Source organism: Melospiza melodia, chromosome 14, assembly GCF_035770615.1.
Source record: "Melospiza melodia melodia isolate bMelMel2 chromosome 14, bMelMel2.pri, whole genome shotgun sequence".
Classification (NCBI taxonomy): Eukaryota; Metazoa; Chordata; class Aves; order Passeriformes; family Passerellidae; genus Melospiza; species Melospiza melodia.
In genome coordinates this window covers 5,587,786-5,606,783 of record NC_086207.1, presented here as the reverse complement: position 1 = coordinate 5,606,783, position 18,998 = coordinate 5,587,786, and the positions used below count along the sequence as shown (strand labels likewise).

At 51.3% G+C, this 18,998-nt stretch overlaps 1 protein-coding gene across 3 annotated transcripts in view; it reads left to right on the top strand.

Moving 5' to 3' along the window:
- Nucleotides 1-18,998, top strand: part of PSD2 (pleckstrin and Sec7 domain containing 2) — a 79,789-nt gene that overhangs the window by 48,532 nt on the left and 12,259 nt on the right. For 2 of the 3 annotated variants that reach the window (XM_063168540.1, XM_063168539.1), the window contains exons 5-12: nt 861-1,055; nt 5,083-5,163; nt 5,598-5,710; nt 6,723-6,785; nt 12,255-12,343; nt 13,444-13,487; nt 16,937-17,127; nt 18,213-18,283. In XM_063168540.1, the coding sequence (XP_063024610.1) occupies nt 861-1,055; nt 5,083-5,163; nt 5,598-5,710; nt 6,723-6,785; nt 12,255-12,343; nt 13,444-13,487; nt 16,937-17,127; nt 18,213-18,283 (847 nt within the window). Of the gene's footprint in view, nt 1-860; nt 1,056-5,082; nt 5,164-5,597; nt 5,711-6,722; nt 6,786-12,253; nt 12,344-13,443; nt 13,488-16,936; nt 17,128-18,212; nt 18,284-18,998 lie in introns of all 3 variants that reach the window. The other variant, XM_063168541.1, reaches the window with a different exon arrangement.

The following is an 18,998-nucleotide window of genomic DNA, read 5'->3' as shown; positions in this document are numbered from 1 at the left end:
CTTAGGACAGGGTACCCCTACAGAAGCCTCCCCAAAGGTTCTTCTGCAGGCAATGAGGAGATCAGCAGAGACTTCATCCTCTAGACCAGCTCAGACCCAAACCATCACCCCTGGGAGGCAGCAGCTCATCTGTAGGGCACTTTCCTGCATGAGGAAGCCAGGTGATGAGTAACCAGGTCAGGGGAGAGCTGGAGCGAGGTTGTATGTCCAGCTGTCAGGCCAGCAGTGAGTCACACTGCTTGAAAATGCTTGAATTGGTGCTCTAAGTGGCCTTGGGCAGGCAGATAAAGGGCTGTATGCCCACCTACATGGTGCCAGCAGGGCTGCTCAGAGCAATGTCTCTGGGCACAGCTGGCCACAAGGCCAGCAGGCAACTGCAGGGGAGCAGCTCACCAGTAAAGGCTGGTCTGGTGCCAGTCCCATTGACATGATTTGTACAAGTGCAGCTTCCCATCCTCAGCAAATAACCTGAACTGAAAAGCATAACATCTATCCCTAAAATTTCCATGATGTCCATGGCTTGGAAAGAGCTTGGGATCCCCAGTGAGGAGAGAGGGAGCTTAAAAGGTGTTGAGGCTGCTTACTTTGCCACACCCTCATTTCTCAGGGGGGAAGCCGCCTTCTCTCCGACCTTTCCTACCAATTTGGAATTACACTGCACTGTTTCATTTCAGCTGAAATGAAGGAGGGCTTGTGCAATGTCCAGTTCACAGCCATATTGCTGGTTTTTCGTACTTTTTTTTTTTTTTTTTTTTTTTTGTGTGAGGGCAAGAAGAAATCAAAAGGTGGAAAGGCGGCGTTTTCCGCGGCTTTCGTGGTGCCATGCTGCGGCTCCTTGAACATTTCTTGTCTCTGCACAGCGATGCCAGCCTGAAGGACACGCTGTCGGACTCGGACTCAGACATGGGCAGCACGGAGCAGCTGGACCAGGGCAGCACGGACACGCTGGCCAACGGCTGCAGGGCGGACAGCGAGGCTGCCAAGAGGTTGGCCAAGCGCCTCTACAACCTCGAGGGCTTCAAGCGCTGCGACGTGGCCCGGCAGCTCGGCAAGAAGTACGTGGGGCAGCCCTGCCAGGGTGACAGGCTGGGCATGGGGGGCACTGCTCGTGATGGGAGGGCAGCAAAAGGCAGCAAGGGTCAAGTCTGGGTGCTGGAGGGAGTTGGGGCTGCTGGAGGTTGTAGGAGTGCTGGGGGGTAGGATGGTTGGGATGGATGGATGGATGGAGATGAGAGATCTCTGAAGCTGGGTGGTGGAACTTGGGGTTTATTAGGGCCCTGCTGGGAGCTGCCAGCCACAGCTTAGAGCAGTAAAGAGAAGAGAGTGGTACAGAGAGAGAAGGCAAGAGTGTGGTAAAGAGGATGAGAGAGTGAAAGAGAGGATGAGAGGATACGATAGCAAGGCTCCCGTTACAATACAATTCATCTTCTTCTGTGTTGAATATTCTGATTCTCACTAGCCAATCTAGTACAAGATACAAATCCTACAGCATTTACATACAGCCTGTAAGAATCATTACATCACCATACTGTGTTACATTTTAAACCCTAAAAACTCCTCTTTGGGCCCCTTCTGCCAAGCTGTAGGGTCTGCTCTGACCCTTGGACCTGTCTGCAAGCACAGGGTGTTGTTTCATCAAAAGGGGATCACCTTCAGCTGGCCACACCATTGTTTTCCAGTTGTTCAGTAACTGAGGGATCTCAAAGCTTGCTTTCATTTCAATCTCGCTTATAGTTTCCATATTCTCAAAATCTTTTGCCAGACAATCATATTTATAAGGCTTTCCTGTTTCATCTTCCCCAACAGGAGATCTTTCCAGCTGAAGCTGGGAGCCCAATGTCCTTAAAATAGGAATGCTACAAGCTGCCTGCAGAATTGGGCAGTAAATGTCACAAGCTGCTGCCCACCAGAACCAAGAGCTTCCTGCCTTTGGGAAGAGCCCAGCAGGACCAAAGCAATCCCCAGGCTGGAGGGTTTGGGTGCCAGACCTGCCCGTGCACTGGGCTCCCTCCACTCCCCAGGTTTTTCATGTCTGCACCCCAAAATGCCCTTGCTGCAGAGCCTCCCAACCCAGTGTGTGTGAGGGTAGGAAGGGTTGGCTGGAGAGCCAGGGACACACAGGGAGGTCCAGGCTCTTCAGCTGGTAGATTTGCCTGGGTAAGGCAGAAGGGAAATCAAAAAATATTCAAAAGTGGGAGAGGTGCAGAGATTTCTAAGAGACAGAGTAACAGCAACGAGTGTAGCAGTAACAGATTATTTTAGGATGCCAGTGGGTGTGAAGGCACCAATCCCCATCATCCTTTGCCTGGATCAGATATAACCTGTGTTGCTGGGATTTTTTTTTTTTTTTCTTTTGTCCTTGGAATGTCTCCCCCCTGCCCAGATCAGCAGAACACACCTGTCCCTCAGCAAATACTCACACTTTCAGTACCAAAGCTTCTGTGTGATTCCCAGCTCAGTGCTGGGACAGGAGCAGCCCAGGAATTGTCTCCTAGAGAGGCTCTTTGCATCACCTGGCAAATCCTCATTCTCCTCCTTTGCTGAGGTTCTTGTAGCAGGTGCATTGCTGGCTGCTCTTGCCTCAGGTGTGTAACATCCTCTCCTTTCTTTCAAATTTGCCATGACAGCTCACTGAGGGGGGAACTTTCAAGCACTGGGTTTCTGAGTCTGTCCCTTTGCTATTTCCTGCAGTCCTCACTCACACCTGCAGCCCTCACACCTCGGGGGAGGCTGTTTGGTGACCCACATCTGGGAATTCACACTGCCTTTGAAACAAAAGTTTTGTTTTGATCAGCTGGGTTTGACATCTGAACCATTTCCTGACATGAGACCTAAATAGAGCTGCAGACTCTTGGGTGGATTGGCAGAGCAGAAAAGGAAATAGGGTGAAGATAGGTATTTTTAGGTATTAATATAGGTATTAAGTCAGTCTTGCTCACTTAAGACAATGTAAGACCAACCTATAGTGCTGGGAACAGACTAAGTTTAAGTGATGCTTTCCGACCAGCTCTATGTAGGAGGGCTGTACAAAAAGTGAAATCTCATTTTATCACTTCTTTTTTCTTTGTGATAATTGGCAATTTTCTAGAAAAAATTAAAAAAGATAAAGTAAACCAAAGCCAAAACTATTCATCATTGTCAAACAGGCAGAAAAGGCTTGACAAACAAGGTTGGATATCTCCCCACAGTTTGTTTCCATCTGCCTCAGTTCTGTGAAATTAACCTAAAACCCTGAAATTAGCATTGGCAGATGTTTGGGAAACTGAACTCTCCATGGAACTCTCTTGTTCCAGCATTGGTCTGGGGCCCTCTCAGCTCCATCAGTGTCCACAGGACATCTTGTGCTGGTTGAACTGTCCCAGGCTGTGAAGGTGGCACTTCCCTGTAGGGTTTCCAAGAGTTGTGCTCACCAAATCCCTGTGGCAGAGCCCAGGACAGCTCCAGCACTGCCCAGGGATGTGGGCACTATCAGGATCCCAGCCTTGGGCAGCACAACAAGGGCACAAGGCCTGTTTCACCCCCCAGAGATGAGATTTTACTCACACGGGTTCTTATGGCACTGATGTGCCCCAGGTACTGCCAAAAGGAGCCCAGCTCCTCAGGGCAGTGGGGTTCAGGTAAAACATCACAAATTTTCCATGTCCAGACACATGGGAATGGACTGGGAGAAAGGCCAGGGCTCCTGTGTGACCGTGTTCACAGGGGTCTGAGGATGAGGGAAGAGACGAGGATCTGACTCCATGTTTCAGAAGGCTTGATTTATTATTTTATGATATATATTATATTAAAACTATACTAAAAGAATAGAAGAAAGGATTTCATCAGAAGGCTAGCTAAGAATAGAAAAAGAAGGAATGATAACAAAGGTTTGTGGCTTGGACTCTCTGTCCAAGCCAGCTGACTGTGATTGGCCATTAATTAGGAACAACCAACATGGGCTAATCACAGATGCACCTGTTGCATTCCACAGCAGCAGATAACCATTGTTTACATTTTGTTCTTGAGGCCTCTCAGCTTCTCAGGAGGAAAAATCCTAAGGAAAGGATTTTCCATAAAAGATGTCTGTGACACTCCTGTGTCCCCTTGGGGTGGCTTGTGACCCAGTCAGAACTCCTGGTGCCTTGTCCCTCCCAAGGCAGGCAGAGGGATGGAGCACCACACTGGGCTGTAAGGTGAGAGGAGCTCTGTGGAGGCTGAAAGGGCAGCAGCCAGAGGATGCCAGGCATGTCCCCACAGGAAATGCCTTGCAGGGCCACCAGCCAGAGCATGGCAGGAATGTCCCCATGGGAAATGCCTTGCTCTCCTTGTAGCAATGCCTCTGTCATGGTGGAACTGTCACCCATTCCTGCAGGAAGGGCTGGCACTGGCACAGAGACAGAGGAGGATAACTCCTGAGTGAGGAAACCAGAGCAAACACAAAAGTCCATCTTAGGGTGGGACAGGGTCTTGCCCTGGCCCCTGTTGTTATCCCATGGCCTGGGGCATGTTAAATGCCTCTGGGGCTCAGGGAAAAGGGTCACATCTATGTCATTGGGTTCCTGGAAATGCAGGAATTTGTTGTTTGCAGGGGCCTGGCTGCCTTCTGATGTCTTGTGGCACTGTCCAGCCCCTTTGGCAGAGCCAGCAGCCGTGCCTGGAACTCTCCTGCTGCAGCGTCCAGCAGCACCCACCTGCCCCAGGAGCAGGGGCTGTGCTGGGAGGGTGGGATGGGAGCCTCTGTGGGTGAGAACAGGGACATTGCAGTGGGAGAGGGGACACAGCCAGCACTGGGAGAGAACCAGGTGTTGGAGGAGCTCAGGATATCCCCATGGCTCCTCTGGCTGGTGTGGGAGCAGGCTCTGCCAGCAGGCTCCAGCAGGGCAGCTGGAGACCGGTCTGGTGTCTCATTCTCAGGTGTCTGGGGATGGCTGTGGGCACATCAGGGAGGTCTTCCAGCAGCACTCCAGGCCAGGAGCAGTTCTCCCTGTGTCTGAGATGGTGTCTGCAGTGTCTTGCTGGGATTGAGCTGGCCCAGAGGCAGCATTCTGCTGTTCCTCTTGTGGACAATGTCTTCTTCCCTGACCACTCCCTTTTTAATTGCAGTAATGAATTTAGCAAGTTGGTAGCAGAAGAGTATCTCAGCTTCTTTGACTTCACTGGCCTGACCCTTGACAAAGCACTCAGGTGAGCTCTGGGATGGAGAGGGTGGTGGGATTTTGGGGTTTCCTCCAGGCTTCCCAGCACTGTGAGCTATCCATGTGACAGGAGCAGGGGCTGGGGGGAGATCCAGGCTGTCACTCAGGCTTTGGTACCACATTTTGGCCTCCAAAATGGGCTTCAACAGGAGGGCCCACAGCCTGCTTCCCCAGGGTGAAGAGCAGCTCTCCCAGGCATCCCATCCCATACAGAATCAGAGCAAGTGGGAACAATTATTTTTCTTTGAGATGGGCAACTCATTCTGGTGCCACCACGCCCGAGGTGGATCAGATCCCAGCTGGCAGCAATTCCCCTGCACAGCTCCATGGATCTGCAGACTGTGGGGCTGGGGGGAGGACAAATGAGCCCTTCCATGTCCCACCTTGGGCAGGCCATCTCTGAGCACCCCTTTGTCCATGCAGGACGTTCCTGAAGGCGTTCCCGCTGATGGGAGAGACGCAGGAGCGGGAGCGGGTGCTGATCCACTTCTCCCGGCGCTACTGCCACTGCAACCCCGAGGAGAGCACCTCTGAAGGTACTGCTGCCCCTGCTCTGCCCCCCTGCCATGCCACAGGGCACCTGGGCACAGGGCTGGAGTGCAGAACCACCCACAGCCAGGCAGACACGGCCGCAGCTTCTCCTGGCCACAGGGATCCTGCCCTGGTCACTGTCCCTGCCCTGCCCTGGGCATTGTTCCTGCCCTGGTCATTTTGTCATTGGCCCTGCCCTGGGCATTGGCCCTACTCTGAGCATTGTCCCTGGGCATTGTGTCATTATCCCTGCCCTGGTCACTGTCCCTGCCCTGGGTGTTGTGTCATTGTCCCTGCCCTGGTCACTGTCCCTGCCCTGGGTGTTGTGCCATTGTCCCTGCCCTGGGCATTCTTCTTTCCCTGGGCATTGTCTCTGCCCTGCTCATTGTCTCTGCCCTGGGCATTGTCCGGGGATGTGGGTCACTGTCCCTTCCCTGGTCACTGTCCCCACCCTGCTCACTCTCCCTGCCCTGGGCATTGTCCCTGCCCAGGACAGGGTCATTGTCCCATCCAGGGATGCTGGGTGCTGACAGACTCTCCCAAGGAGAGCCAGAGCAGTCTCCATGTGCCAGCTGACAGCACTGAGAGCCAAACACATTCTGGCACAGGGACTGATCCTTGAAGGACCTCACAGAAGGGCTAGAGAGCACCAGGGAAGAGGCAGGGGCTGGAATATTACTGTGCTGGAGTATTGCTTTCACAAGCAGCTGCCTTGGGTTTAGAAGTGGGAAGTTTGGTCTTTTAAAGGAAAACTGCTTTGAAGGCAATTTTATGGTGGTTGTTTTAGGAAAAGGTGAAATCTGAGGGAAAAGAGGATGTCTTTGGGGCTTTTTGTGTTGCTTGTTTTGGTTTGTTTTGTTAAATCCTACACAGCTGAAGGGAGCAGATATTCTTTAGGTGCCCAGACACAGCAGCTGGCCTTAGTTTAGCAGTGGCTGGGCTGCCAAGACAGCAAACACCAGAACTGCATGAGCAAGGGAGTCAGCAGCCCCACTGTGTGACTGTTGTGTGTTTCAGATGGGATCCACACACTCACCTGTGCCCTGATGCTGCTCAACACAGACCTCCATGGCCATGTGAGTACCACTGGAGGAGCCTCCATCCTTTATTCCTTCCCAGGAAGGAATTCCCAGGGTGGATCTCTGTCCCCTGGTGCTCAGTGTGTTGCTGGACAATTGAGATGGGTTGGCAGAGAGTTCTCTGACCTGCTGCAGGTGGAATTTTGGCTACCTGGGGACAGAGCACACCTGAGTGTCACTGCACACTCACCCAAAGGCACGAGTCCTGCTCACATCAGTGATCCTGCCCAGCTCAGCCCTGCCCAGGAGCTCTCAGTGAGCTCCTCCCTGCCAGTGCTGGGGGCTGCTCCCTCTTGTGCTTCAGACACCCCTCCCCAAAAACTGCTGAGAGGGGGCCAGTGGGTTTACACAGGTCTGGATTTGATCCTCCCTACCCAAAACATGAAGTGAGTTCAGCTGTTCCTTTTCCCCAGGATGTAACAGGCAGCCACTGGAGAGTTTCATAGGAAAAAAAATAGAGTGAGCAGAGCTCAGTGCCCAGAAAAGTGGCTGGAAAATGGCAGAAGCTGTGAGAAGATCTCTCAGCACCTTCTAGAGGCTCCCAGAGACCTGTCTCTGCACACAATGGTGGGATCAGTCTCATAGAGCATCCATCCTCCAGCCAAAATGGTTGGAGCCAAGGAATTATTTCCATCAAATCATTTCCTGCAGCAGCAAAAGCAGCATTGTGGCAAAAGGCAAACTATGTGACTTCAATCCAAAATAATCTTAGTTTGTCTAGTTTTTTTTAAGCAAAAAAAAAAAAAAAAAAAATCCAAAATATGCCTCTGGGAAGATAGACATAATTGAAGGGACAAAAAAGCCAACCTAAACCTCAAAAGCCTTGCCATTTCTATTCTTCATGGACAAGCTGGCTCAGAGGCCTGGTAAGAAGAAATGTTCTCATGTTATCTAGGCGCAGAAAAAATAACTTTCTTTTGACCAGGTGTGCAAATGCCTGAGCTTTTCTTTGAAAAATCTTCTCTTTATTTTCTGCATGTGTAACATTAATTTCTTCTTCTGCTTTTCCTCCTTTTTTTTTTTTTTTGTTTATTTTTTTAAAATTTCCTTCTGCTCCTGGAACCTCTCTTTCTGCTCTTTAACCCTTTACCAGGTGGTAAGTGCAGTCCTTCTAGTGTTTTGCTTTCAAGCGCTGGCATTTGACTTGTTTTGATTGTGTTAAAACCAGTAAGGAGTTTTGTTTGTCTGGAATCCTAAGTGATTGTGCAGTGTTCTTCCCTACTTAGCAAGCCATTAGCAGCCGATATCATCCCATGAAATGCTCCTGGTGTAAAGAAACTTCCATGAACTGTGGTGTACCTGGGAATGTGTGACTTGATCTCCCACCCCTACTTGTTAGAGATGCTGCCATGACATTCCATGTCACTTTTAGATTTTTATTTTCCTTTTAAATGTTGTGTGTGTGTTTTGCTGTGAATTCCTGGAGTGGGAGATGTCCTTGGTGAGGAGAGGGGGGTGGATGTGTGTCTGGAAAGGGGCAGCTCCTCACAGCAGTGTCCTGGCATGGTCTGGCTCAGCATTCCAGCAAAGACCTGGCACAGAGCTTTAGAGCAGGAGATTTTGGCCTTAGCACCGTTGATTTTCCACTCAGGTGCACTCAGACCCCGTTTCTAAACCACCCAGAAAACTTTAAAATGAGACATTCCCTATTCGTGGAAGCACCTGGAGCTGGTGTTAAAAGCCAGTGGTCACCAAGAACACTCCAAGTACAACAAGGAATGCTGATGCCTTGGAGTGGCCACCTAAAACAGAGACTACACAAACTTAAGAGAATAAAAGCAGGTATTTATTGAAGGCCTTCAATAGGGTCACCTTGGGCAGTCAGAAGCCTCTGAGGGGCTACACACAGCATGGAAGATGGTCACAAGTTTTTCAGACAATTTTAAGTTTGGTTCATTTACATCTCAGGGGTTAATCCTCCAATTACAGCTTCAGGTAATGAAGTCATTTACTCCAAGTTATCCCCCCCAATTCACTGTTGTTTACATCTCTGGGGCCTGAGACAGTGAGGTGTCCTTGAGTTCCAGGACTAAAGAGGAATTGTTTTATCTCAGTGAAATGGGAGAACAGCAGCTGACAGGCCATGGAGTTTCAGAGCTATATACCAAAGCAGTGCAGGATCTGAAAAATAGAAAATCCTAAAGCACCAAGACTATACATGTAGGATAATTCAAGTTACAAATTTCTGCCTTGCTGTGCTGGTGCTGTGTGAGCTCCAGGAGTTCTCATGGCAAAGAAAGCACTGCCCTGCTCCATCTGCCCCAGGAAGACAAAGCTGAGGGCTGTGTCCTTTCCCACTGTCACTGTTAGCCCTCTTGGCCATGAGAGGACAGTGACAGATCAACACCTTTGCACCACCAGAAAAGGCCACCTTCTGGAGTAATAAAAGGATTTGTTCAAAAAGCAGAGCACCAAACAAAGCCTGAAGTGAGATCCTGGGCAGGTCCTAACTCCATTTGTCCATCACTATTAATCTTACAAACCCTGTGGTTGTGTCCCTAAGCCGAGCTCAGGGCTCAGCAGCAGTGCTGTGTTTGCAGCCCTGGGAGGGCTGGGAGCTCTGAGGTGTGAGCACAGTGACACCAGGCTGCCCACAGCAGGACTGTGTGGCCCTGGCCTCTCTGGCACCCAGAATTTGCAGGTTGGTTCCTAGCAGGGGTGTGATTTTGTTCCTGCAGCCTGGAACACATCCACGACCAGATCAATTACCCAGCAATTAGCTGCTTTTCCACAGCGTGGCTGCTGCCCCAGCTGAGCTCAGAGGTCTCTTGCACCAGAGAAAGGGACAGATCACACATTCCCTTGGGATGAATATGAGCCCCAGACACCCACATGAGAAACCCCAAAAAGGACCTGTGAGACGTGATTTGTGTTATCTCACTGCATCCACTCACTTCAAAAGTGCTTTTTGAAAAGCTAAATTCTAAGGCATCAAGACTATACATGTAGGATAATCCAAGTTGCAAATTTCTGCCTTGCTCTGCTGGTGCTGTGTGAGCTCCAGGAGTTCTCATGGCAAAGAAAGCACTGCCCTGCTCCATCTGTGCCCTGGGGCAAAGATAACACAAAGCTTAGAGTTGTGTCCTTTCCCACTGCCACTGTTGGCCCTCCTGGCCATGGAGCCTCAGACACACACATGAGGAACGCCAAAAAGGGCCTGTAAGATGTGATTTGTGTTATCTCACTGCATCCACTCACTTCAAAAATGCTTTTTGGAAGTGCCTCCAGTGCTGAATCACTCTGGGCTCAGAGGCCAGTGCTGTGCCTTCTGCTCCCCTGCATCAGGGCAGGGCTGGAATGGGCACCTTCTCCCTGCAAAGCAATTCCTGTGCCTCAAAGTCCCAGGCAGCCCCTGCCTCACCTCACAGCTCCCTTCCTTCCTTGCCTTCCTCCCTTTCTCCATCCACATGTGGAGATGTGCTGCTGGATCTTTCCTTTATCTTTTCTGTCCAAAATTCACTGCTGGCCAGCAAGCAGACAAATCTCTCCTGTCTGCTGCAATCCCTGCATGTCTGCTCCTTTCCTGAGCCTCCTGCAGCCCCTGTACCCCCTGAGGCCTGGCTGGCAGCTCTGGCTGGTGCAGCTCCTCGGGAGGAAGCCACGAGGGCTGAGCTGTGTTGTGCCACACCAGTCCCCAGGCACTGCAGATTTGTAACAGGGCTTTACTCCTCTTTTTCTTGATCTCTCAAGGGGGCCGGCTCATCTGGAGCTGGCACCAGCAGGAGGCATAATTAGGAGCATCAGGCTCCAAGGCAGTGCCTGGCTGGCTGTGCAGCCCAGTTTGCACACACAGGAGGCTGTGACCGTGTTCACAGGGGGCTCAGGGTGAGGGAAGAGATGAGGATCTGACTCCATGTTTCAGAAGGCTTGATTTATTATTTTATGATATATATTACATTTAAACTATACTAAAAGAATAGAAGAAAGGATTTCATCAGAAGGCTGGCTAAGAATAGAATAGGAAGGAATGATAACGAAGGTTTGTGGCTCGGACTCTCTGTCTGAGCCAGCTGACTGTGATTGGCCATTAATTACAAACATCCAACATGAGACCAATCCCAGATGCACCTGTTGCATTCCACAGCAGCAGATAATCATTGTTTACATTTTGTTCCTGAGGCCTCTCAGCTTCTCAGGAGAAAAAATCCTAAGGAAAGGATTTTTCATAACAGATGTCTGCAACAGGAGGCAGGGGGTGCAGGGGGCACAGTGAGCTCATCCCAAGGCCTCACTTCTTCCTCCTGCTTTCATCTGGGGAGATGCCCCAGGTCACCTGCAGTGCACATTCATGGGCCCAGGTTTCTGGTGTCATCTGTTTCAGGAGGTTATTTCCTTGCACAGAGGACACATCTCACCCTGCAGGACATCTCCTGTAATATCTGCTGCAACTTCATCTCCTGCCAGACCCACTGAGGCTCTTCCTCTTCCTCACTGAGCCCTGAGAGGGCTCTGACTCTGCTCTTCTGGGCCAACCTCCCACATCCTCCTGGATGCTCACCCTGCCCATACCTTGATGTGAAGCCCAGCAGTGTCAGGATGCTGTTGGGACCCTCAGGACTACCAGTGGCAGCTCATGCTGTCCTCCCTGGCTCCACTGCCCCCTCCAAGCGATGCCACCAGGGTCTGCCCCACACACTGAGGCTGTGAAGGATATAACATAGCACTGGAGGCACTCATATTTCTTTTGTGACATCAAACTCCTTTTTCTGAGCCCTATAATCACCACTGACTCTTCCAGACCTCTGCTCCATCCCTTTGGGGAGGTAGGATTGCAGGGGAGGCTTGGGAAGGGGCTGCCTGCCTCAACCCTTGCAGGCTGAGGGAGTGAGGGATGAAAGGTTTGGGAGGACAGATGCCACAGATGATGAAACCATGATATCAGGAATGCCAGGTGGCCTGGAAGTATCATTCCCAAACATGGTTGGCATCAGCTGGTGCTGAGTGTGTTCCAGGCTGTGGGACTCTCCCAGTGCACATGCGTTGCCCTCTCCACAGTACCAATGGCTGGACCATTTCTTTTTGTACTGGCAGTCAAAAATAACAGCTTCCATCAAGGAGCAGCACTCCCCTGCCCAGTGCTGGCTCTTCCAGGTGCTGGCACTGCAAGCTCACACCGTTTCTCTCACAGCAGGCTTGGAGCCCCATCCAAACATTGTCATTTCACCAGGTGGAGTGCTTGTCTGGAGTTCTGAGACACAGAGCCTGCACCCAGGACCTCTCCAGCAAGAGCTGCCGAGGCCATTTTCAGGTGTCTTATTTCCACCATTAAAAAAGAGGCCAGATTTGAAACATTTGGATGCTGGCATGAGCAAATGAAGCAGAGAGCCCAACAGCAAATCAGATCAGAAGCCCTTTGAGCTCTTGGGACAAGCCCAGGCTTCAGCACTACATATCAAATTGTTCTTTGAAAGTCACTGATGAAAGTCAAAACTCTCCACAAGTTTAATGAGCTGCTTGTTTGCCTTACAGAACATTGGCAAGAAGATGTCATGCCAACAGTTCATAGCAAACCTGGATGGGCTGAACGATGGGAAGGACTTTGCCAAGGATTTGCTGAAGGTAATGTGATATAAATGGACAGTGGGATGCTCTTATTATTACTGCAGTGCCACCTCGTCCTGCTGGGACACCCTGAGCCCTTCAAGCAGCATTTTCCAGTTGTTTCAGGAGAAGAATTGTTACCCCCATGAATGTCTCTGCTAACTTGCAGTGAGCCAAAATATGTCTGCTCCCTGGTGGTGTTTTATCCAGATTTGTGGCATACCTGTCCCCAGAGCCTACCAGGGGCCCTTTTACCCCAGCATTTCAGATAATGCCCAAAGCAAGGCACTCCCCACCCCAAAGCACAACCATCTACCACCAAAACTTTTCTTAGCCTCCACTACCACGTGTGGAAATGCAATGTTCCAACACACCCAGTGCAGTACCATGGGATCTGTTAATGTCCCAAAGGGAGTATTTTCTCCTGCCACGTGGTTTAGCAGCACCACTTCTCTCTGTACCTGCTGCAGGTGCAGCAGCCTGACCTGAATGTCACTGTATGGAAGGAGGTTGGAACGAGAGGTGCCACATCAGGGGTGTCACATCATGTCTGGGGTGACATCTCCATCTCCCAACACACCTCACCCTATTCCTACCCATCTGTATGGTCAGGACCACCTCCACATTCTGCTCTGCTAGCCCCTTCATGCTTCTTTTCCAGTGCCCCAGGGAAGCCACTGGAATTGTGCACAGAAGGAACTAGAAAAGCTGATTCCAAGGTCATTCATCCCTCCCCTGCTACTCAGTTCAAGCCTCACCTGTCATTTCACCTGGTTGAGACACTGAAGGTGTCATGGCATATCCCAGAGTCTTCTACCCCTGTGTGTAGGCCAGGACTCACTCAGAGCTAGGTACAGCACCCAGAATGAGTCAGAAATGTCACATTCAGGCTCCTGAGCAGGGCCGGCTGCCAGAGCCCTCTGCTGCTGCTGCTGTGTCCAGCCCAATTCCCAGTGTGGCATACACAGAGAAGGGTCCAGCAGGACAGCAGCCATCCTGCTCACTGGGCAAAGCTTCTCCAGGACAGTTCAGCAGGGAAAGGATCTCCAAGAACACAGGGTGTGCAGGAGGAGATGCCTCCACAAGCAGACACAGCTAATTCCATGTTCTTTTTTCAGACACTGTACAACTCCATCAAGAATGAGAAGCTGGAGTGGGCCATGTAAGTATATGCTGAGCATTAAAGGGATTGTGTGTCTTTCCAAGTGGCTGGCAGCTCCTAAGTCATGTTTTCAATCCCAGAGTATTTCCTGCCAAGCCCTTAAGTGATGAAGTCTCTCTGCAGACAGACAAATGAAGTTTATTTATGGCTTAGACACAAAGGCAGTTGGGAAGGTTGGTGACAGTCTGTGGATCCATGACCTAAAGGAAGGGAATGCCCTCTTTGTTTACTATTGCACTTGTAAAATGCTGGTTCCTCTCCAGGTGCTTCAGAAGTCTTTGCACAAGCAAAGATCTGGGATTATTTTGGTCATTGAGATTTTCCATCTCTCCCACATGGGTTTTTTTCTGGAAATAGTATCAGAGAATCACTTAAAAATGAAGACTCCTTGTGATATCTCTAATTCAGCTCCCTCCTCAAATTATGGTCAGCATTGAATTCAGACCAGGGTGCTCAGGGCTTTGTTCAGTTTGATCCTGAAACCCTCCAAGGATGGGGAACCCACAGCTCCTCACAAACCAATACTTTATTTTTATGAGAGTAGCATTTTCTCTTGTCTCTGTTGTTTGACTTCTGCCCACTGTCTCCTGTCCTTGTGCCATTCACCACAGTGAGGAGCCCAGCTTTGTCCTCTCAGTAACCCCTCACAGAGGCTGCCATGAGGTCCCCCAAGAACCATTTCTTCTGCAGGTTGAACAAGTCAGATTCTGTCAGCTGGTTCTTACATTGCAACTGCTTCAGCCTGTGTTGGTGTTCACAGGGGTCCGAGGATGAGGGAAGAGACTAGGATCTGACTCCATGTTTCAGAAGGCTGATTTATTATTTTATGATATATATTATATTAAAACTCTACTAAAAGAATAGAAGAGAGGATTTCATCAGAAGGCTGACTAAGAATAGTAAAAGGAAAGAATGAATAACAAAGGCTTGTGTGTTGGACAGAGAGTCCGAGCCAGCTGTGATTGGCCATTAATTAGAAACAACCACATGATGACTCACAGATGCACCTGTTGCATTCCACAGCAGCAGATAACCATTGTTTACATTTTGTACCTGAAACCTCTCAGCTTCTCAGGAGGAAAAATCCTAAGGAAAGGATTTTTCAGAAAATATCATGGCTACACCAGCCCCCAGGTGTCTGGCCTTAGCTGAAGTCTCTCACCTTGCTGATACCCTGTGCTGTGCTGGGGCCCGGCAGTGTTTGCTGGATCACCACAGGCTGCAGGGAGGGCAGAGCAGGCCATCACTTCTCTTTGCCTCCTCACTGTGCCGCTGTTTCACAGCCCAGGACGCTCCTGCCCTCTGCTCTGCCAGGACACACCGGCTGCTCCTGCTGCTCCTGCTCATCGCCCGCAGCCCCAGCGCAGCACTCGGGTGCTCCTGGCCCTCCCAGCCGTGGCCTTGTACCCCTCTTTTGTATGCCATCCACGTGTTCGATGAGATTTGTTACCCTGAAACCAGCCTGGAAATGCTGGCAGGGTGGGCTCCATCACAGGTCACGCAGCACCTTCCTCAGTCCTCCTTCCCCTGCTCCGCCACTCAGAGCACAGGCCAGGATCACCAGCGAGCTCCCCATCTCCAGTGTCTCTCGGGGTGATGCCCGTGGCAGACCGAGCTCTTAAGCTGGCACAGGGAACAGGGGACATTCCTCTCCTCTCTCCTCAATCTTAGACCTCTCTTGTGTCCGGACAGAGCAGGACCTTCTGTGCCATCACCTGCTCTCTTCTTCACGTTGCCCTGACCAAACAGAGCATCGGGAGCGGGTTGGATCCTCCCTTCGTGACTCCCTGTGTGCCGGCGGGGCCGTCGCACCTGGGCTCTGTCGCGAGAGGGAGCTCGGGCTGCTCCAGGGAAGGGCAGCTCGGCAGGAGCTCGGGATGCGGGCAGTGCTTACGCAGCACCGCCTCCTGCTCGAGCTCTTCCCGGGAATGTCACCCTGCCCGAGCACATCCCAGGGATGTCACCCTACCGGTGGGTCCCGGCAATGTCATCCTGCCATGGTCCCAGAGATGTCACCCTGTTCAGGCACATTGCAGGGATGTCTCCCTGCCTGGGGACAACCCGGGGATGTCACCCTACCAGGGTCTCGGGGATATCACCCTGCTCACACACATCCCAGGGATGTCACCCTGCTGGGGATGTCACCCTGCTGGGGTCACGCTACCGTGGGGTGTTTCCAGCCAGCAGCATCCAGATCCTTTCTGCCTTTCTTCACCCACCCTGTGGTACCCCTTCACCCACCCTGCTGCATCCCTTCACCCACCCTGTGGTACCCCTTCACCCATCCCAGCCAGCCTGGGGCCTGTCTTGCTGCAGGGTGTCCTGCTGGGCTGCAGGCTCAAAGCCCTCAGCTCCTCTGCAGGGGCACAGATGGGACATGGGGTACCTGGTTTTCTGTCAGAGACCTGGCATTGAGTCATAGCCAGGACCCTCTTCTCTCTGCTGGCCTCTGCCTTGTGTCCTTGTCCATCCCAGGGAAGGAGATGCCCTTGCCCACAGATCCCACCAGACAGGAAGGTATGTGACCAACAGCAAGGGGCACAGAGGGGTGCAGCCCAAATGCGTGAGCCCCACTAACTCCCCAGCCAGGAACACGATCTGGGCTCTGCCTGAGCCCCAGGACTCCTGTGGGAGCTGAGGGCTGAGAAATCATCCTTCTCTTCCAAGAGGTGTCTGATGCTTTGGCCATCTGCTTGCTGCAGGTGAGGAATTGTGTTTTACTGCTCACATCCCAGCCAGTGGATTCACTGGGGGTCAGTCCTCAGCTGAGGTCTGGTCCCAACCTGATGTGCAACCTGAGGTGACCACTTTAGACACTGACGTGTCGGACAGGGCAGAAAAGCCCTGTTTGCTCCTTCTCCCTCATATCCCAGGGACACTGGGAACTATCACTTCCCATACAAGTTCTGCTCTCTTTGTGTCGGAGTAGGTTCATCTCCCAAATGTCTGCAGATCTTCTGTTCCTAAAAGATGCAGAGAGGACATTCCTAAAACAGGTACTTCACTGTCTAGGAGGCCCCAGGCATTGCCTCTGAGCAGCTGGGAAATGCTGGTAATACCTTGGTCTTCAGCAAAAATCCTCCTTAAGCTCTGGCTTCAGGACACAGAATTGAAGGCTTTTCCTGTGAAATATTTGTAGTGAAATATTTGCAGTCCTCAGCATGAGATGTCTGTAGTTTCTTGGTGTTCAGACCAGCACCCAGTCCCTTACCTGTCCTGAGTGACCTCACAGTGGGACCACTTGGACGGTCACCTGCCACCCACACTCCCCCCAGCCCAGACCACCACTATTGGCACTCTGTGTTATGGTCCCAACATCTCCTTTGTTTTTCTCTCTCTGACCAGCCCTGTAAATAAAAACCCTAAACCCAAAGCAAACAGGGCTTCTTTGCATGGTGACCAAACCCACATTCCCTCTGTTGAGTCTCTTCTCTGCTTGTGTTTCCAAGTGACGAGGACGAGCTGAGGAAGTCGCTCTCGGAGCTGGTCGATGACAAATTCGGAGCCAGCGCCAAGAAAGTGACGAGGATTGTGGACAGCAGCAACCCCTTCCTGGACATCCCCCAGGCCCTGAACGCTGTCACCTACAAGCACGGCGTCCTCACCCGCAAAACCCACGCAGACATGGATGGCAAGAGAAGTACGGGACAGGGACAGGGACAGGAGAGGTGCCCAGGCAGTCCCAGAGCCTTGCCCTGCCTCTCCTGGTGAAATTTCCTCACCAAACCCCGGGCAGCACAGGAAAGATCCCCACAAGTGCTTGGAGAGAGGAAAAGGAGGGTGTTTTGAGGCATTTGTAGATAGGAGTGCTTTCAGGAAGCCTCAGTGTTCCCTTCTCACTGCCAAGGAATCTAACCCAGACACACCTGGTCTTCCATCCCCCAAATCCCAGACTCTGAGCATCGGGGGAAGGCTGGTTCCTCATCAGCTGTCCACTCCAGCCCTGGCTTTGGGGACAGTCTGGCCTGCCAAGCTTTGTTGCTGTCCATGTCCTGTCATGTGCTGGGTGAGCTGCAGAACAGCCCATAGCTCTGCTACCAGCACATGGCATTACAGGAAAGGTAAAGGTATTTGGGAGCTGTTAATGAGCAGAGATTAATTAAACCTTGGGTAATTCCTTTTGCTAATTGATATGATTGGGCCAATCACTGCAGCTGATTAAAAAGTCTTGAGTAGAGATTACCACCAAAGGCCTCCCTTGCTTCCAGCACCTTCTCAACAGCCTGTGCTTGGAGGATCTGCTGTCTGGTGGGATGTGGATGGCTCCCCTCACCTCCCACCCCTCTCCAGCTTCTGCCAAGCTCTCTGTCACCAAGCTCATTGAGATGGTAATGCTCCCTCCTCAAGGGAACAGAAGCTGCCTTACCCAGCTGCTCAATTCCAAGCTGAGGAGCTCAAGGAACGTCTCTGCTCTCCAATCATTAGGTCCAAGGAACATGAACCTGGGTTTGGAGGAGCAGAGACTTCCAGGTGTCCACTGGTAGCCCTGTAGCATCTCATGTCAGGCTCTGACCTGCCTGCATGCTTGCTGGGAGGCTGCAGAGCCCAGCCACTGTCCCTCAGACACCTGTCCCTGCTCACAAACCACTGGTGAGCATAGCCTGGAGGTGTGGGAGCTCTGGGCATCAGGGAGTGCCCCTGGTGGGTCAGGAGAAGGGCTGGGTTTGCCTGGAAGGTCAAGCAGCACTGACAGACATGTACAATCAAATGTTCTTCCTTTTTTAGCTCCCAGAGGAAGAAGAGGTTGGAAGAAATTTTATGCTGTGCTTAAGGGGACCGTCCTTTATTTACAAAAGGTAACTATGGGGGATTCTCCCCTTTGCTGTCTCCAGAGCAGTCATGCATTCACACACCCAGGCAGAGGTGAATCCATGTCCTAACTCATGCATGGACATCGACAGAGCTCCTCCAGAGACCAGAGCTGGAGGATGCTCTCATCTTTGGTGGTGCTGTTCATGCTCAGGGCACCATTCACAGCCTCAAAGGGAGCCCTGGAGGAGGAAGCATGAAAGAGGAAACACAGATTTCTGCAGAAGGATCCCAGCAAGTAGGAGCTGTTGGGGAGGATGAATGAACAGATGATATGGAACAGGTGAAATAGGATGCTGGGGAGAAATGAAACAGGAAGGTGAAGAGGTGGAGCATCTGACCAGTCTTATCCTGCCTATAGTTTTATTTGCTGGCATAGATCTGATTGTGCACAGCTTTATTGAGTCTGGCATAGGAAGCCAGCTGATGTAATATCTCTGGGTTTCACTAAAGCTTTTGATGCTGTCTCTCACAGGATCCTTCTGGACAGAATGGATAAAATCATCTTGTGGTGGCTGAGCACTTGGCTCATGGGTTGGGCACAAAGGGTGACAGTGACTGGGGTGACATCAGACTGGTGACCTGTCACTAGTGGGGTTCCACAGGGCTCCAACCTCTGCCCTGTGCTCTTCAACATCTCCATGCATGACTTGGACAGAGGGCTGAAGGGAATACTGAGTAAGTTTGCAGGCAATACTAAAC